The sequence below is a fragment of the Coloeus monedula genome (genome assembly GCF_965178545.1).
Source record: "Coloeus monedula genome assembly, chromosome: 34".
Classification (NCBI taxonomy): Eukaryota; Metazoa; Chordata; class Aves; order Passeriformes; family Corvidae; genus Coloeus; species Coloeus monedula.
Window position 1 is genome coordinate 1,287,669 of NC_138814.1, and position 16,809 is coordinate 1,304,477.

Consider the following 16,809-nt stretch of genomic DNA (forward strand, 5'->3'; position numbering starts at 1 on the left):
TGGGGGGGTAATGAGGGGGGTTGAGGGGGTAATTAAAGGGCACGGAATTAATTACGGGGTTGGGGGGTTAATTAGGGCGGTTTGGGGGTAATTGGGGGGGGTTTGGGGGTAATTAGGGGGTACGGGGTTAATTAAGGGGGTTGGGGGTTAATTAGGGGGGTTTGGGGGGGTAATTAGGGGGATTTGAGAGGGTAATTAGGGGGGTTTGAGGGTAATTAGCGGCGGTGGGGTTAATTGGGGGGGTGGGGGGTAATTAGGGGGGGTTGAGAGGGTAATTAGGGGGGTTTGAGGGGGTAATTAGGTGGTACGGGTGTAATTAAGGGGATTTGGGGTTAATTAGGGCGGTTTGTGGTTAATTACGGGGGTTTGAGAGGGTAATTGGGGGGGTTGGGGGTAATTAGGGGGGTTTGGGGTTAATTAGCGGCGGTGGGGTTAATTAGGGGGGTTTGGGGGGGTAATTAGGGGGGTTTGAGGGTAATTAGCGGCGGTGGGGTTAATTGGGGGGGTTGAGGGGTAATTAGGGGGGGTTGGGGTTAATTACGGCGGTTTGGGGTTAATTGGGGGGGTTGGGGTGATAATTAGGGGGGTCTTGGGACTTAATTAGCGGCGTTGGGGGTAATTAGGGGGTACGGGTGTAATTAAGGGGATTTGGGGTTAATTAGGGGGTTTGGGGTTAATTAAGGCGGAGTTGGGGGGTTAATTAGAGGAATTGCCGGGGTTAATTAAGGGGCACGAGGTTAATTAAGGGGGTTTGGGGTTAATTAGGGGGGTTTAGGGGATAATTAGGGGGGTTTGAGGGGGTAATTAGGGGGTACGGGGGTCATTAAGGGGGTTGGGGATTAATTAGGGGGGTTGGGGGTTAATTAGGGGGGTTTGAGGGGTTAATTAAGGGGTACGGGGCTAATTAGGGGGGTTTGGCGATAATTAGAGGGACGCTGGGGGTTAATTAGGGGGGTTGGGCATAAATTAAGGGTGTTTGGGGTAATTAGGGTGGTTTGGGGGTTAATTAGGGGGGTCTTGGGGGTTAATTAAGGGAGTTGGAGGTTAATTAAAGGGGTTTAGGGGTTAATTAAGGGGGGGTTGGAGCTAATTAGGGGGGTTGGGGTTAATTAGGGGGCGGCTCGGGGGTTAATTAGGGGGTGTTGGGGGTTAATTAGAGGAATGGACGGGGTTAATTAAGGGGTACGGGGTTAATTAAGGGGGTTGGGGGTTAATTAAAGGGGTTTGGGCGTTAATTAAGAGGTTAGGGGGGTTAATTAGGGGGATTGGGAGTTAATTAGGGAGGTTCAAAGTTAATTACGAGGGTTTGGGTGTTAATTAAGGGGGTTTGGGGGTTAATTAGGGGGGTTGGGCGTTAATTAAGGCGGTTTGGAAGCTCATTAAGGAGGTTTAGGGGTAATTAAGGGGTTGGGGTAATTAATTAAAGCGTAATTACAGGCGGGGAAACAACTGGGGGAGAATTTCGGGCCTGGGGGTGATTAATTAGCGGTAATTAATTAGGGCGGGGGTAATAAGGGGTGATTAGGTGTTAATTGGGGTTAATTGGGAGCTAATGCGGTATTGGGGGTTAATTGGGGTAATGATGAGTTAATCAGGGTTAATTAGGGGTTAATTAAGGTTAATTAGGGGTTAATTAGTGTTAATAGGGGTTAACTAACGGTTAATTAGGGGTTAGTTCGTGCTAATTAGGGCTAATTAGGGGTTAACTGTGGTTAATTATGGGTTAATTCCGGTTAATTAGCGCTAGTGTTAATTACTGTTAATTAGGAGTTCCTAAAGGATAATTAGAGTTATACGTTAATTAGGGTTAACGAAGGTTAATTGTCGGTTAATTATGGGTTAACTATTGGTTAATTAGTGCTAATTATGGTTTAATTACGGGTTCATTAGTGTTGATTATGGGTTAATTGGGGCTAATTAATGGTTAATGAGTGGTTAGCTAGGGATTAATTAACGGTAACTATGGGTTAATTAGTGCTAATTATGGGTTAGTTCGTGTCAATTAGTGTTGATTATGGGTTAATTAGTGTTGATTAGGGGTTAATTAGTGTTGATTAGGGGTTAATTAGTGCTAATTAGTGTTGATTACGGGTTAATCTGGCTAATTAGTGGTTAATCAGTGGTTGGCTATTGGTTAATTAGTGTTAACTATGGGTTAATCCGTGCTAATTATGGGTTAGTTAGTGCTAATTAGTGTTGATTACAGGTTAATTAGTGCTAATTAGTGTTGATTACGGGTTAATTAGTGGTTAGCTGTGGGTTAATTAATGTTATTTTTGGGTTAATTGGTGCTAATTATGCGTTAGTTAGTGTTAGGGTTGATTACGGGTTAATTAGTGCTAATTAGGGTTGACTACGGGTTAATCGGGCTAATTAGTGGATAATCAGTGGGTAGCTATGGGCTAATTAGTGTTAACTATGGGTTAATTCATGCGAATTATGGGTTAGTCAGTGTTAATTAGCGGTTAGTTCCTGTTAATTAGTGTCGATTACGGGTTAATTAGTGTCGATTACGGGTTAATTAGTGTCGATTACGGGTTAATTAGTGGTGAGCTGTGGGTTCATGAGTGTTAATTAGGGGTTAGTTCGTGTTCATTAGTGGCTGATCGAGGTTAATTAGCGCTAATTAGCGTTAATGAGCCGCCCCCCCCAGGCCATGGCGGAGCAGCCGCGGTGCCGCCGCGTTGGGATCCTGGGCTACGGGCAGCTCGGTACTGGGAGCACTGGGAGGGACTGGGAGGAACTGGGAGGGAACTGGGAGGGACTGGGAGGGACTGGGAGGGGACTGGGAGGGACTGGGAGGGACTGGGAGGGACTGGGAGGGAACTGGGAGGGACTGGGAGGGAACTGGGAGGGACCGGGAGGGAACTGGGAGGGACTGGGGGGGACCTGGGAGGGACTGGGAGGGAACTGGGAGGGACTGGGAGGGACTGGGAGGGGACTGGGAGGGACTGGGAGGGACTGGGAGGGGATTGGGGGGGACTGGGAGGGACTGGGAGGGAGTGGGAGGGAACTGGGAGGGACTGGGAGGGACTGGGAGGGAACTGGGAGGGACTGGGAGGGACTGGGAGGGGACTGGGAGGGACTGGGAGGGACTGGGAGGGGATTGGGGGGGACTGGGAGGGACTGGGAGGGACTGGGAGGGAACTGGGAGGGACTGGGAGGGACTGGGAGGGAACTGGGAGGGACTGGGAGGGACTGGGAGGGAACTGGGAGGGACTGGGAGGGGACTGGGAAGGGATTGGGGGGGACTGGGAGGGACTGGGAGGGACTGGGAGGGACTGGGAGGGAACTGGGAGGGACTGGGAGGAACTGGGGTGAACTGGGATGGACACTGGGATGAACTGGGCTGAACTGGTCCGTACTGGTCCAAACTGGTCTGTACCTGGCTGTACCGGGCTGAACTGGTCCGTTCTGGTCTATACTGGTCCGTACTGGTTCCCAGGGCAGTTCCTGGCCTCCCGTACTGCTCCATACTGGTCCGAACTGGTCCATACTGGTCCGAACTGGTCCATACTGGTCCCTACTGGTTCCCAGGACAGTTCTTGGCCTCCCGTACTGGTCCGTACTGGTCCGAACTGGTCCGTACTGGTACTGGTCTATACTGGTCCATACTGGTCCGTACTGGTTCCCAGGGCAGTTCCTGGCCTCCTGTACCGGTCTGTACTGGTCTATACTGGTCTATACTGGTCCATACTGGTCCGTACTGCTTCCCAGGGCAGTTCCTGGCCTTCCGTACTGGTCCGTACTGGTCCGTACTGGTCTGAACTGGTCCGTACTGGTTCCCAGGGCAGTTCCTGGCCTCCTGTACTGGTCTGTACTGGTCTATACTGGTCCATACTGGTCCGTACTGGTCCGTACTGGTTCCCAGGGCAGTTCCTGGCCTCCCGTACCGGTCTGTACTGGTCCATACTGGTCCGTACTGGTCCGAACTGGTCCGTACTGGTTTCAGGGCAGTTCCTGGCCTCCCGTACCGGTCCGTACTGGTCCGTACTGGTCCGAACTGGTCCGTACTGGTTTCAGGGCAGTTCCTGGCCTCCCGTACCGGTCCGTACTGGTCCGTACTGGTCCGAACTGGTCCATACTGGTCTGAACTGGTCCGTACCGGTCCGAACTGGTCCGTACTGGTCTATACTGGTCCCTACTGGTTCCCAGGGCAGTTCCTGGCCTCCCGTACCGGTTTGTACTGGTCCGTACTGGTCTATACTGGTCCGTACTGGTCCAAACTGGTCCGTACCGGTCCGTACTGGTCTGTACTGGTCCGAAGTGGTCCGTACTGGTTCCAGGGCAGTTCTTGGCCTCCCGTACCGGTCCGTACCGGTCCGTACTGGTCCGTACCGGTCCGTACTGGTCCGAACTGGTCCGTACTGGTCTATACTGGTCCGTACTGGTCCGAACTGGTCCGTACCGGTCCGAACTGGTCCGTACTGGTCCGAACTGGTCCGTACTGGTTCCAGGGCAGTTCTTGGCCTCCCGGCTCCTCTCCCAGGGCCCCTCCCGGGGTTTTTCCCTCTCCTTTGTCTGGGCCCGTTCCGGGGGGGCCCTTTCGGAGCTGCCGCCCCCCCTGCGCCTCGGGGAGCTGGCCCGGCTGCCCGCCACGTGAGTGCCCCGAAACCACCCGAAACTGCCCCAAAAACTGCCCCAAACTGCCCCAGAATGGCCCAAACTGCCCCAAAACCACCCGAAACTGCCCCAAAATACCCCAAAAACTGCCCCGAAACTGCCCCAAAATGGCCCAAAATACCCTGAAACTGCCCCAAACCGCCCCAAAATACCCCGAAATACCCCAAAACTGCCCCGAAATACCCGAAACTCCCCCGAAATGGCCCAAAACACCCGAAACTGCCCCAAAAACTGCCCCGAAACACCCGAAACTGCCCCAAAAACTGCCCCAAACTGCCCCGAAACTGCCCCGAAATGGCCCAAACTGCCCCGAAATACCCAAAAACTGCCCCAAAATACCCCAAAAACTGCCCCGAAACTGCCCCAAAATGGCCCAAAATACCCCGAAATACCCCAAAACTGCCCCGAAACACCCGAAACTGCCCCAAAAACTGCCCCAAACTACCCCGAAATACCCGAAACTGCCCCAAAACCACCCAAAACTGCCCCAAAATACCCCAAAACTGCCCCAAAATAGCCTGAAATACCCCGAAACTGCCCCAAAATACCCCCAAACCCCCCAAAATACCCCAAAATACCCCAAAACTGCCCCAAAATACCCCAAAATACCCCAAAACTGCCCCAAAATACCCCAAACCTGCCCCAAAACTGCCCCAAAATACCCCCAAACTGCCCCAAAATGGCCCAAAATACCCCGAAACTGCCCCAAAATACCCCAAAAAATACACCCAAAACTGTCCCAAAATACTCCAAAATACCTTAAACTGCCCCAATATACCCCCAAGCTGCCCCAAAATATCCCAAAACGGCCCCAAAACTGCCCCAAACCCACCCCAAAATACCCAAAAATATCCCACAATACCCCCAAACTGCCCCAAAATACCCCGAAATACCCCAAAACTGCCCCAGAATACCCAAAATACCAAAAAACCCCCCCAAATACTCAAAAATATACAAAAAATACCCCAAAACTGCCCCAAATTACCCCAAACCCACCCCCAAAACCCCAAAATACCTAAAAATATCCCAAAATACCCCCAAAATACCCCAAAATACCTCCAAACTGCCCCAAAACCGCCCCCAAACCCCCCAAAATACCCCCAAATACCCCAAAATGGCCTAAAACCTCCGCAAAATACCCCCAAAATACCCCAAAAATACCCCAAAACTGCCCCAAATACCCCCAAATACCAAAAAATACCCCAAAACTGCCCCCAAACACCCAAAATTTCCCCAAAACTACACCCAGTACCCAAAAAATAGCCCCAAAATACCCCAAAACTGCCCCAAAATACCCCAAAACCGCCCTGAAACGGCCCCAAAATACCCCCAAAAAACCCCAAAATACCCCAAAACTGCCCTGAAACACCCCCAGAACACCCCCAAAACACCCCCAAAAACCACCCCAAATTATCCCCAAAACAGCCCCAAAATACCCCAAATTATAACCGAAACACCCCCAAATTATCCCCAAACACCCCCAATTATCCCCAAATTATCCCCAAACCACCCCAAATTATCCCAAAATTAACCCCAAACCCGCCCCGAAATACCCCAAACCACCCCAAATTATCCCCAAAACACCCCCAAAGACCCCGAATGATCCCCAAACACCCCCAAACACCCCAAATTATCGCAAAATACCCCAAAACCACCCCAAACCACCCCAAATTATCCCCAAAACCACCCCAAAACACCCCCAAAGACCCCAGATTATCCCAAAAACACCCCAAAACACCCCAAATTATCCCTGAAACCCCCCCAAACTGCCCCAAAACTGCCCCGAAATCCCCAAAAAAACCCAAAACTGCCCCAAAATCCCCCCAAAAAGCCCCAAACCGCCCCAAAATCCCCCCCGTGCCCGGCCCTGTCCCCAGTGACCCCTCTGACCCCAATGACCCCTCTGACCCCTCTGACCCCACTGACCCCTCTGACCCCTCTGACCCCTCTGACCCCACTGACCCCATGACCCCAATGACCCCTCTGACCCCTCTGACCCCTCTGACCCCCCTGACCCCACTGACCCCAATGACCCCTCTGACCCCTCTGACCCCAATGACCCCTCTGACCCCATGACCCCACTGACCCCTCTGACCCCAATGACCCCTCTGACCCCAATGACCCCTCTGACCCCTCTGACCCCACTGACCCCTCTGACCCCAATGACCCCTCTGACCCCTCTGACCCCACTGACCCCATGACCCCAATGACCCCTCTGACCCCTCTGACCCCAATGACCCCGCGCTGACCCCGCGCTGACCCCGCGCTGACCCCGCTGTCCCCAGGGCTGTGGACCTGGTGGTGGAGGTGGCCCATCCGTGCGTGGTCCAGGAGCACGGCGAGGAGATCCTGGCCCACGCCGACTTCATGGTGGGGACACTGGGGGGACTGGGGGACACTGGGGGTCACTGGGGGGCACTGGGGACACTGGGGGGACACTGGGGGCACTGGGGACACTGGGGGACACTGGGGGGCACTGGGGGGCACTGGGGGACACTGGGGGACACTGGGGGGACTGGGGGACACTGGGGGGACTGGGGGACACTGGGGGGATACTGGGGGACACTGGGGGGACTGGGGGGATACTGGGGGGACACTGGGGGACATTGGGGTTACTGGGGACACTCGGGGGGCACTGGGGACGCTGGGGGCACTGGGGGGACTGGGGGGATACTGGGGGGACACTGGGGGACACTGGGGGGATACTGGGGGGACACTGGGGGACACTGGGGGTCACTGGGGGGACACTGGGGGGACTGGGGACATTGGGGATACTGGGGACACTCGGGGGGCACTGGGGGCATTGGGGGGGCACTGGGTGCACTGGGGGGCACTGGGGGGGCACTGGGGGGCACTGGCTGGGTCCCCCTCGGCCCCGCTGGCCCCTCTCCATTGTCCCCCTGTCCCCGATGTCCCCCCTGACCCCAGTGACCCCAGTGACCCCCTGACCCCAGTGACCCCCTGACCCCCCTGACCCCAGTGACCCCCCCAGTGACCCCAGTGACCCCCTGACCCCAGTGACCCCAGTGACCCCCTGACCCCAGTGACCCCAGTGACCCCCTGACCCCAGGTGGGCTCCCCCACGGCCTTGGCTGACCCCGACACCGAGCGGCGGCTCCGGGCAGCGGCCGCGCGCAGCGGCCACACCCTCTATGTGCCCAGGGGGGCCCTGTGGGGCTGCGAGGACATCGCCAGGATGGACAGCGAGGGGACACTGCAGGTGGCACTGGGGGCACTGGGGGCACTGGGGGCACTGGGGGCACTGGGGGGCACTGGGGGGACTGGGGGACACTGGGGGGACTGGGGGCACTGGGGGCACTGGGGGAACTGGGGGGACTGGGGGCACTGGGGGGACTGCAGGTGGCACTGGGGGCACTGGGGGCACTGGGGGCACTGGGGGCACTGGGGGGACTGGGGGGGGACACTGGGGATACTGGGGGGACTGGGGACACTGGGGGGACACTGGGGACATCGCCAGTATGGACAGTGAGGGGACACTGCAGGTGGCACTGGGAGCACTGGGGACACTGGGGGGACATTGGGGGGACATTGGAGACATCGGGGACACTGGGGGGGACACTGGGGGGCACTGGGGACACTGCAGGTGGCACTGGGGGGGGCACTGGGGGAACTGGGGGCACTGGGGGGACTGGGGGCACTGGGGGGACTGCAGGTGGCACTGGGGGCACTGGGGGAACTGGGGGGACACTGGGGGCACTGGGGGGGGCACTGGGGACACTGGGGGGACTGGGGGGGCACTGCAGGTGGCACTGGGGGGGGACACTGGGGACACTGGGGGGACACTGGGGGGGACTGGGGGGCACTGGGGACACTGGGGGGACACTGGGGGGGACTGGGCTCAGTGGCTGGACTGGGGACAGCGTTTGGGGCAGTCCCTGGCCTTGGGACCGACCCCGTGTCCGGCTGTCCCCTCCCTGTCCCCTCCCCGTCCCCTCCCTGTCCCCCCTCTCCCCCCATGCCCCCGGTGCCCCCCAGGCTCTCAAGGTGACCATGACCAAGGCCCCGGGCAGTCTCCGGCCGCAGGGGTGGCTGCGGGAGCGGCTGGCGGCGGTGCCAGGCCCGGGGGGGGCACGGGCGGTGCTCTACGAGGGGCCGCTGCGGCCGCTCTGTGCCCTGCTGCCCAACAACGTCAATGCCATGGCGGCCGCCGCGCTGGCCGCGCCACGCCTGGGCTTCGACGGCGTCACCGCCTGCCTGGTGGCCGACCCCAGGTGGGCACTGCCCCCCGGCCCTGGGGCACCTGGTCTGGGGGCACCTGGGCCTGGGGCACCTGGGCCTGGCACCTCCTGGGGCACCTCCCCTGTGCCATCTGTCCCTGTCACCTCCTGTGGCACCTGTCCCTGTGGCACCTCCCCTGTCACCTTCCCTGTGGCACCTGTCCCTGTGGGCACCTGGCCCTGTGTGGCACCGGGCCCTGGCACCTCCCTGTGTCACCCCAGTGTCACCTCCCAGTGCCACCTGTCCATGTCACCTGCAGCCCTGTGCCACCTCGTGCCACCTCCCTGTTCCACTCCCAGTGTCCCCCCCAGTGCCACCCCCGTGTCCCCCCCAATGTCCCCTCGGTGTCCCCTTGGTGCCCTCCAGTGCCTCTTCATTGTCCCCGCAGTGTCCCCGACTGGCACCCCCAGTGCCCCCCGTGTTGTCCCCAGTGTCCCCAACTGGCACCCCTCGTGTCCCCCCCAGTGCCACCCCAGTGTCCCCTTGGTGCTCCCCCAGTGCCACCTCTCCGTGTCCCCTTGGTGTCCCCGACTGGCACCCCCCGTGTCCCCGCAGTGTCCCCTCGGTGTCCCCTTGGTGCCACCCCCGGTGCCCCTCACTGTCCCCGCAGTGTCCCGGACTGGCACCCCCCGTGTCCCCCCGGTGCCCCCCTTGTTGTCCCCTTGTTGTCCCCCCAGTGCCCCCTCATTGTCCCCGCCTGGCACCCCTCATGTCCCCCCTTGGTGTCCCCTTGGTGCCACCCTCCGTGTCCCCCCCGTGTCCCCCCGGTGCCACCCCCGGTGCCCCCCGTTGTCCCCGCAGTGTCCCGGACTGGCACATCGTGGACGTGGAGGTGACCGCGGTGTCCGAGGGCGGCCGCGCCCTCAGCGTCTCCAGCAGCCGCCGCAACCCCGCGGGGCCCGGCGCGGTCACGGGCAGCGCCACCCGCCACAGCTTCTGGAGCAGCGTGCTCGGTGCGGCCCCAAAATGCCCCAAAAATGCCCCCAAAAATGCCCCCAAAAATGCCCCCAAATGGCCCCAAAATGGCCCCTCCGCTCACTCTGTGTCCCCTCCCCGCAGCTTGCACCGGACACGGCGGCTGTGTCAAGCTCTGCTGAGGCCGCGACGCGCCGGGAGCACCCTGGGGACACCCCCGGGGACACTTTGGGGGCATTTTGGGGGCATTTTGGGACATTTTGGGACATTTTGGGAACAATAAAACCCCCCCGAAGCCCGCGGAGGTGGCGCCCTTCTTATCATGGCGGCAGGGAGGGGACGGGCGCCTCTGATTGGGGGAAACGCCGCGCGGAGCACGGTGGGAGGAAGGTCGCTCGCTTCTGATTGGCGGGCGCTGCGGCGCAAGGGGTGATGGGAGGGAAGGCGGAGCGCTGATTGGATGGTGATGTGCGCGCTGCATGATGGGGAGAAGGTCGGGAGGCTCTGATTGGGCCGCCGGAGCGCGGGGCGTGATGGGAGTTGTAGTTGCGGCCTACGGGGAGCAGCGGCCGCCATGGCCCCGGAGGACGAGAGGGGTGAGGAGGGGGAGGCCCGGGGGGGATTTTGGGGGGTCCCGGGGGGTCCTGGGGGGGCTCGGGGAGGGCAGGAGGGGCCCGGGGGAGTTTTTGGGGCGGCGGGAGGGGGTTTGGGGGCGGGGGAGGAGGCGGAGGCCGCGGCGAGGGCCCGTGAGGGGGGAAGGGCTGGGTAGGCCTGGGGGGGTTTGGGGGGGTCCTGGGGGGGTTTTGGGGGATTTGGGGGGTCCTGGGGGGGTTTTCGGGGGGTCCTGGGGAGGTCCTGGGGCGGTTTTTGGGGGGTCCTGGGAGAGTTTTGGGGGGTCCTGGGGGGGTTTTGGGAGGTCCTGGGGGGTCTCTGGGTGGAGCTGTGGGAGGATTTGGGGGGGTCTTAGAGGGGTTTTGGGGGGTCCTGGGGGGAATTTGGGGGGGTTTTGGGGAATTTGGGGCGTCCTGGGGGGGTTTAGGGGGTTCTGGGGAAGGATTTTGGGGGGCCCTGGGGGGATTTTGGGGTGTTCTGGGGGAAATTTGGGGGGGGGGGGGATTTGGGGGGTTCTGGGGGTCTCTGGGTGGGGCTGTGTGAGGATTTGGGGGGGTCTTAGAGGGGTTTTGGGGGGTCCTGGGGGAGGATTTGGGGGGGGTTTTGGGGATTTGGGGGGTCCTGGAGGGGTCTCAAGGGGGGGGGTGGGCCCAGGATTTGGGGGAGATTTTGGGGGGGGGTCCTGGGGAACTTCGGGGGGATTTGAGGGGATTTTGGGGGATTTGAGGGATTTTTTGGGAGATTTTGAGAGATTTTTGGGGGGAGATTTGGGGGATTTTTGGGGAGGGATTTGAGAGATTTTTTGGGGGATTTTGAGGGGATTTTGGGGGAGGGATTTTTTGGGGGACTTTAAAGATTTTTTGGGGGATTTTGAGGGATTTTTGGGGGCATTGAGGGGATTTGGGGGGGATTTGAAGGAATTTGGGGGGGATTTGAGGGATTTTTTGGGAGATTTGAGGGATTTTGGGGGGGATTTTGGGGATTTTTGGGGAGGGATTTGAGAGATTTTTGAGGGGATTTTGGAGGGATTTGAGAGATTTTGAGGAATTTTGGGGGAGGGATTTGAGAGGGGGATTTTAAGGATTTTTTTGGGGGATTTTGAGGGGTTTTTGGGGGGATTTGAGGGGATTTGGGGGAATTTTGGGAGATTTGGGGGGATTTGGGGGGAATTTTGGGGGGGATTGGAAGGATTTTGGGGGAGATTTGAGGGATTTTTTGGAGGATTTTGAGGGATTTTTTGGGGGGGGGGGATTTGAGGGATTTTGGGGGGATTTTGAGAGATTTTTGGGGGGACTTGAGGGAATTTTGGGGGGATTTGAGGGGATTTTGGGGGGATTGGAGGGGAATTTTGGGAGGATTTGAGGAGATTTTGGGAGGTTTTGAGGGGTCCTGGGGGGGATTTTGGGGGGATTTGAGGGAATTTCGGGGTGTAACCCCCCCTCCCCCACCTCCTTCTGACCCCTCCCCCTCTCTCCCTGCAGCCCCCCCCTCCCCCCCCTGTTCTGGTGGAGCCGTCGGGGATTTGGGGGGGGGTCTCCCCGAATTGGGGGGGGTCTCGGGGGGGCTGTACCACGAGCGGCAGCGCCTGGAGCTCTGCGCCCTGCACGCCCTCAACAACCTCCTGCAGCGGCCCTGGCTCAGCAAGGCCGCGGCCGACGGCATCTGCCGGCAGTGAGACCCCAGACCCAATTCGGGGAGGGGTCCCCGGGGGGTGGGGGGGGCGGAGGGGGGCTCGGGGAGGGGGTTTGGGGGGGGTAAGTGGGGCGGAATTGGGGTGGGGGTCTCAGGGGGGTCCCCAGGGGGGTCCTGGGGAGGTTCCTGAATTTGGGGAGGGGTCCTGGGGGGTTTGGGGGGGCTCGGGGAGGGGGTTTGGGGGGGGTTTAGGGGGGCGGAATTGGGGTGGGGGCGTCCGCAGGGGGTTGTCCTGAATTTGGGGAGGGGTCCTGGGGGGTTTGGGGGGCTCAGGGAGGGGGTTTGGGGTGGGTTTAGGGGGGGTGGAATTGGGGTGGGGGTCTCAGGGGGGGTTTGGGGGGGGGTTCTGAATTTGGGGAGGGGTCCTGGGGGGATTTGGGGTCTCACGGAGGTCCTGGGGAGGGTTCCTGAATTTGGGGAGGGGTCTTGGGTGGTTTGGGGGACTCGGGGAGGGGGTTTGGGGGGTCCCGGGGGGGTTCCTGAATTTGGGGAGGGGGCTTGGGGGGCTTTGGGGGGCTCGGGGAGGGGGTTTGCGGGGGTTAAGTGGGACAGAATTGGGGTGGGGGTCCCCAAGGGGTCTTGGGGGGGGGTCCCGAATTCGGGGAGGGGTCCTGGGGAGGTTCCTGAATTTGGGGAGGGGTCCTGGGGGATTTGGGGGGCTCGGGGAGGGGGTTTGGGGGGGGTTTAGGGGGGGCGGAATTGGGGTGGGGGTCTCAGGGGGGTCCTGGAGAGGGTTCCCGAATTTGGGGAGGGGTCTCAGGGTGGCTTTACCGAATTTGGGGAGGGGTCTCGGGTGGAATTTCCCAAATTTGGGGAGGGGTCTCCGAGGGAATTCCCCAAATTTGGGGAGGGGTCTCAGGGTGGAATTTCCCAAATTTGGGGAGGGGTCTTGGGGAGAATTCCCCAAATTTGGGGAGGGGTCTCAGGGGGGATTTCCCAAATTTGGGGAGGGGTCTCAGGGTGGAATTTCCCAAATTTGGGGAGGGGTCTCAGGGGGGATTTCCCAAATTTGGGGAGGGGTCTCCGAGGGAATTTCCCAAATTTGGGGAGGGGTCTCAGGGGGGCTTTCCCAAATTTGGGGAGGGGTCTCAGGGCGAATTCCCAAATTTGGGGAGGGGTCTCAGGGGGGATTTCCCAAATTTGGGGAGGGGTCTCAGGGTGGAATTTCCCAAATTTGGGGAGGGGTCTCAGGGGGGATTTCCCAAATTTGGGGAGGGGTCTCCGAGGGAATTTCCCAAATTTGGGGAGGGGTCTCAGGGTGGAATTTCCCAAATTTGGGGAGGGGTCTTGGGGAGAATTCCCCAAATTTGGGGAGGGGTCTCAGGGGGGCTTTCCCAAATTTGGGGAGGGGTCTCAGGGGGGATTTCCCAAATTTGGGGAGGGGTCTCAGGGGGGATTTCCCAAATTTGGGGAGGGGTCTCAGGGGGGCTTTCCCAAATTTGGGGAGGGGGGAGGGGCCGCTCTCCCCGAATTGAGTCTGGGGTCTCGGGGGGGGGGGGATGGGGTAATTTGGGGAGGGGTCTCAGCGCCGCCCCCTCCCCAGGCTGGCCCCGAACTCGCGGCCCAACCCCCACCGGAGCCCGCTGGGCACCGGCAACTACGACGTGAACGTGGTGATGGCAGCGCTGGGCACGCGCGGGCTGGCGGCCGTCTGGTGGGACAAGCGGCGGTGAGACCCCTCCCCAAATTCGGGATGGACCCCTCCCCAAATTATGGAGCCCCCACGGGACCCCTCCCCAAATTATGGAACCCCCCCGGGACCCCCAACCCAAATTTGGGACCTCTCAAATCTCTCCTTGTCGCGCTGCGCGCGGTGCCTGTGCGGTGGGACAAGGGACACGGAGACCCCTCCCCAAATTCGGAAACACCTCCGGGGACCCCTCCCCAAATTTGGGACACGCCTGGGACCCCTCCCCAAATTCTGGAGCCCCCCTGGGACTCCTTCCCAATTTTGGGCTCCCTCCAAGACCCCCAACCCAAATGGACACCTCTCAAATCTCTCCTTGTCACACTCGGGCTGGCAGCTGTGGGGTGGGACAAGCGGCGGTGAGACCCCTCCCCAAATTGGGGACGGACCCCCAGGGACCCCTCCCCAAATTATGGAACCCCCCCGGGACCCCTCCCCAAATTTGGGACCCCTCCAGGACCCCCGACCCAAATTTGGGACCTCTCAAATCTCTCCTTGTCACACTCGGGCTGGCGGCCGTCTGGTGGGAGAAGCGGCGGTGAGACCCCTCCCCAAATTCGGCACCGACCCCTCCCCAAATTATGGAGCCCCCACGGGACCCCTCCCCAAATTTGGGACCTCTCCAGGACCCCCGACCCAAATTTGGGAGCTCTCTGAGCCCCCCAACCCAATTGAGAGTCCCCCTTGTCATGCTGGGGTTGGTGGCTGTGGGGTGGGAGAAGCGGCGGTGAGACCCCTCCCCAAATTGGGGACGGACCCCTGGGGACCCCTCCCCAAATTATGGAGCTCCCCCTGGGACCCCTCCCCAAATTTGGGACCCCCTCCGAGCCCCCAACCCAAATTTGGGACCTCTCAAATCTCTCCTTGTCGCGCTGCGCTCGGTGCCTGTGCGGTGGGACAAGGGACACGGAGACCCCTCCCCAAATTCGGAAACACCTCCCGGGACCCCTCCCCAAATTTGGGACACGCCTGGGACCCCTCCCCAAATTCTGGAGCCCCCCTGGGACTCCTTCCCAAATTTGGGCTCCCTCCAAGACCCCCAACCCAAATGGACACCTCTCAAATCTCTCCTTGTCACACTCGGGCTGGCAGCTGTGGGGTGGGACAAGCGGCGGTGAGACCCCTCCCCAAATTGGGGACGGACCCCCAGGGACCCCTCCCCAAATTATGGAACCCCCCCGGGACCCCTCCCCAAATTTGGGACCCCTCCAGGACCCCCGACCCAAATTTGGGAGCTCTCTGAGCCCCCCAACCCAATTGAGAGTCCCCCTTGTCATGCTGGGGTTGGTGGCTGTGGGGTGGGAGAAGCGGCGGTGAGACCCCTCCCCAAATTGGGGACGGACCCCTGGGGACCCCTCCCCAAATTATGGAGCTCCCCCTGGGACCCCTCCCCAAATTTGGGACCCTTCCGAGCCCCCAACCCAAATTTGGGACCTCTCAAATCTCTCCTTGTCGCGCTGCGCTCGGTGCCTGTGCGGTGGGACAAGGGACACGGAGACCCCTCCCCAAATTCGGAGACACCCCCCGGGACCCCTCCCCAAATTCCCCCACCCCCTCCCCTCCTTGCTGACCCCCCCCGTGCCCCCCCAGCCCCCTGGAGCGCCTGGCCGTGCCGCACATCCTGGGCTTCCTGCTCAACGTGCCCTCGCGGGTGGCCCTGGGCCCGCTGCGCTTGCCGCTCGCCCGCCCGCACTGGCTCGGCGTTCGTCGCCTCGGGGCCACCTTCTACAACCTGGACTCCAAACTGGCCGCCCCCGTGGCCATCGGCGGCGAGCCGCAGCTCAGGTGGGCACCTGCGGGCGGGCGGGGGGCGCTGCCGGGGTGGCACCGGGCTGGCACCGAGCTGCGGGGCTGCTCCAGGGAGTTCCTGCGGGTGGCACCGGGCTGGCACCGGGCTGGCACCGAGCTGCGGGGCTGTTTCAGGGAGTTCCTGCGGGAGGCGCTGGCCCCCGGAGCCTCGGAGCTGTTCCTGGTGGTGCCGCGGGACGTGGAAGAGGCGGGGACGTGGCTGAGGCCGGAGTGATGGCCCGGGGGGCACCCCAGGGTGGCATCGTCCCAAAGGGACACCTGAGGGTGGCATCGTCCCAGGGACACCTCAAGGGGACACCCCAAGCTGGCATCGTCTTGGGGACACCCTAAAGGGACACCTGAGGGTGGCATCGTCCCAAAGGGACACCCTAAAGGGACACCTGAGGGTGGTGGCATTGTCCTGGGGGACACCCTGAGGGTGGCATCACCCCAAAGGGACACCCCAAAGGGACACCTGAGGGTGGCATTGTCCTGGGGACACCCCAAGGGACACCCCAAGGGTCACCTCAGGGTCACCCCAGGGGGGCTCCGTGGCTTTAAATCCCCTCCCCCCACCCCAAAAATGATTAAAAGCGATTCTTTGTAGCTCTGGCTCCTCGTGTTTGTCCCGAAATCCCTGGATTTCACCCCAAAATGGCCGAATTCCAGCCCCAAACCCCCCACATTTCACCCCAAATCCCTGGATTTCACCCCAAAATGGCCGAATTTCAGCCCCAAGCCCCCACATTTCATCCCAAATCCCTGGATTTCACCCCAAAATGGCCAAATTCCAGCTCCAAACCCCCACATTTCATCCCAAATCCCTGGATTTCACCCCAAAATGGCCAAATTCCAGCCCCAAATGCCCACATTTCACCCCAAATCCCTGGATTTCATCCCCAAAATGACCGAATTCCGGCCCAAATCCTCGAATTTCACCCCAAAATCTCCAAATTTCACCCCGAAATGGCCAAATTCCAGCCCAAATCCTCGAATTTCACCCCAAAACCTCCAAATTTCACCTCCAAACCCCCAAATTTCCCCCCAAATCCCTGAATTGCACCCTAAAATGGCCAAATTCCAGCCCAAATTACCAAATTTCACTCCAAAATCTCCAAATTTCATTCCAAAACCCCCAATTTTCACCCCAAATCCTTGAATTTCACCCCAAAATCTCTAAACTTCAGCTCCAAGCCCCCAAATTTCACCCCAAATCCCTGGATTTCACCCAAAAATGGCCAAATTCCAGCCCC

At 60.0% G+C, this 16,809-nt stretch overlaps 2 protein-coding genes across 3 annotated transcripts; both read left to right on the forward strand.

Annotated features, from left to right (window-relative positions):
* Positions 1-2,656: 2,656 nt before the first annotated feature.
* Positions 2,657-9,959, forward strand: ASPDH (aspartate dehydrogenase domain containing; the record flags this gene model as incomplete). The annotated part of the gene is made up of 7 exons (XM_082299861.1): positions 2,657-2,711; positions 4,458-4,599; positions 6,909-6,993; positions 7,694-7,843; positions 8,620-8,855; positions 9,664-9,815; positions 9,922-9,959. 7 exons carry the CDS (start codon positions 2,657-2,659, stop codon positions 9,957-9,959), a joined length of 858 nt encoding a protein of 285 aa, XP_082155987.1.
* Positions 9,960-10,261: 302 nt separating this feature from the next.
* JOSD2 (Josephin domain containing 2) lies at positions 10,262-16,162 on the forward strand. Of its 2 annotated transcripts, XM_082299879.1 has the most exons (5): positions 10,262-10,373; positions 11,871-12,060; positions 13,625-13,750; positions 15,359-15,553; positions 15,692-16,162. In XM_082299879.1, exons 1-5 carry the CDS (start codon positions 10,352-10,354, stop codon positions 15,789-15,791), a joined length of 633 nt encoding a protein of 210 aa, XP_082156005.1. In that variant the 5' UTR covers positions 10,262-10,351; the 3' UTR covers positions 15,792-16,162. The 2 variants fall into 2 exon arrangements, with proteins under 2 accessions (XP_082156005.1, XP_082156006.1); XM_082299880.1 differs by lacking the exon at positions 13,625-13,750.
* The last annotated feature ends 647 nt before the right edge of the window (positions 16,163-16,809 follow it).

Bases quoted from the DNA above. Each gene is read 5' to 3' on its own strand.
- JOSD2 (XM_082299879.1), top strand. From the start codon at position 10,352: ATGGCCCCGGAGGACGAGAGGG. The intron at 12,061-13,624 runs GTGAGACCCCAG...CCCCCTCCCCAG, and splicing joins GCCGACGGCATCTGCCGGCA to GCTGGCCCCGAACTCGCGGC. The intron at 15,554-15,691 runs GTGGGCACCTGC...GGGCTGTTTCAG, and splicing joins GGCGGCGAGCCGCAGCTCAG to GGAGTTCCTGCGGGAGGCGC.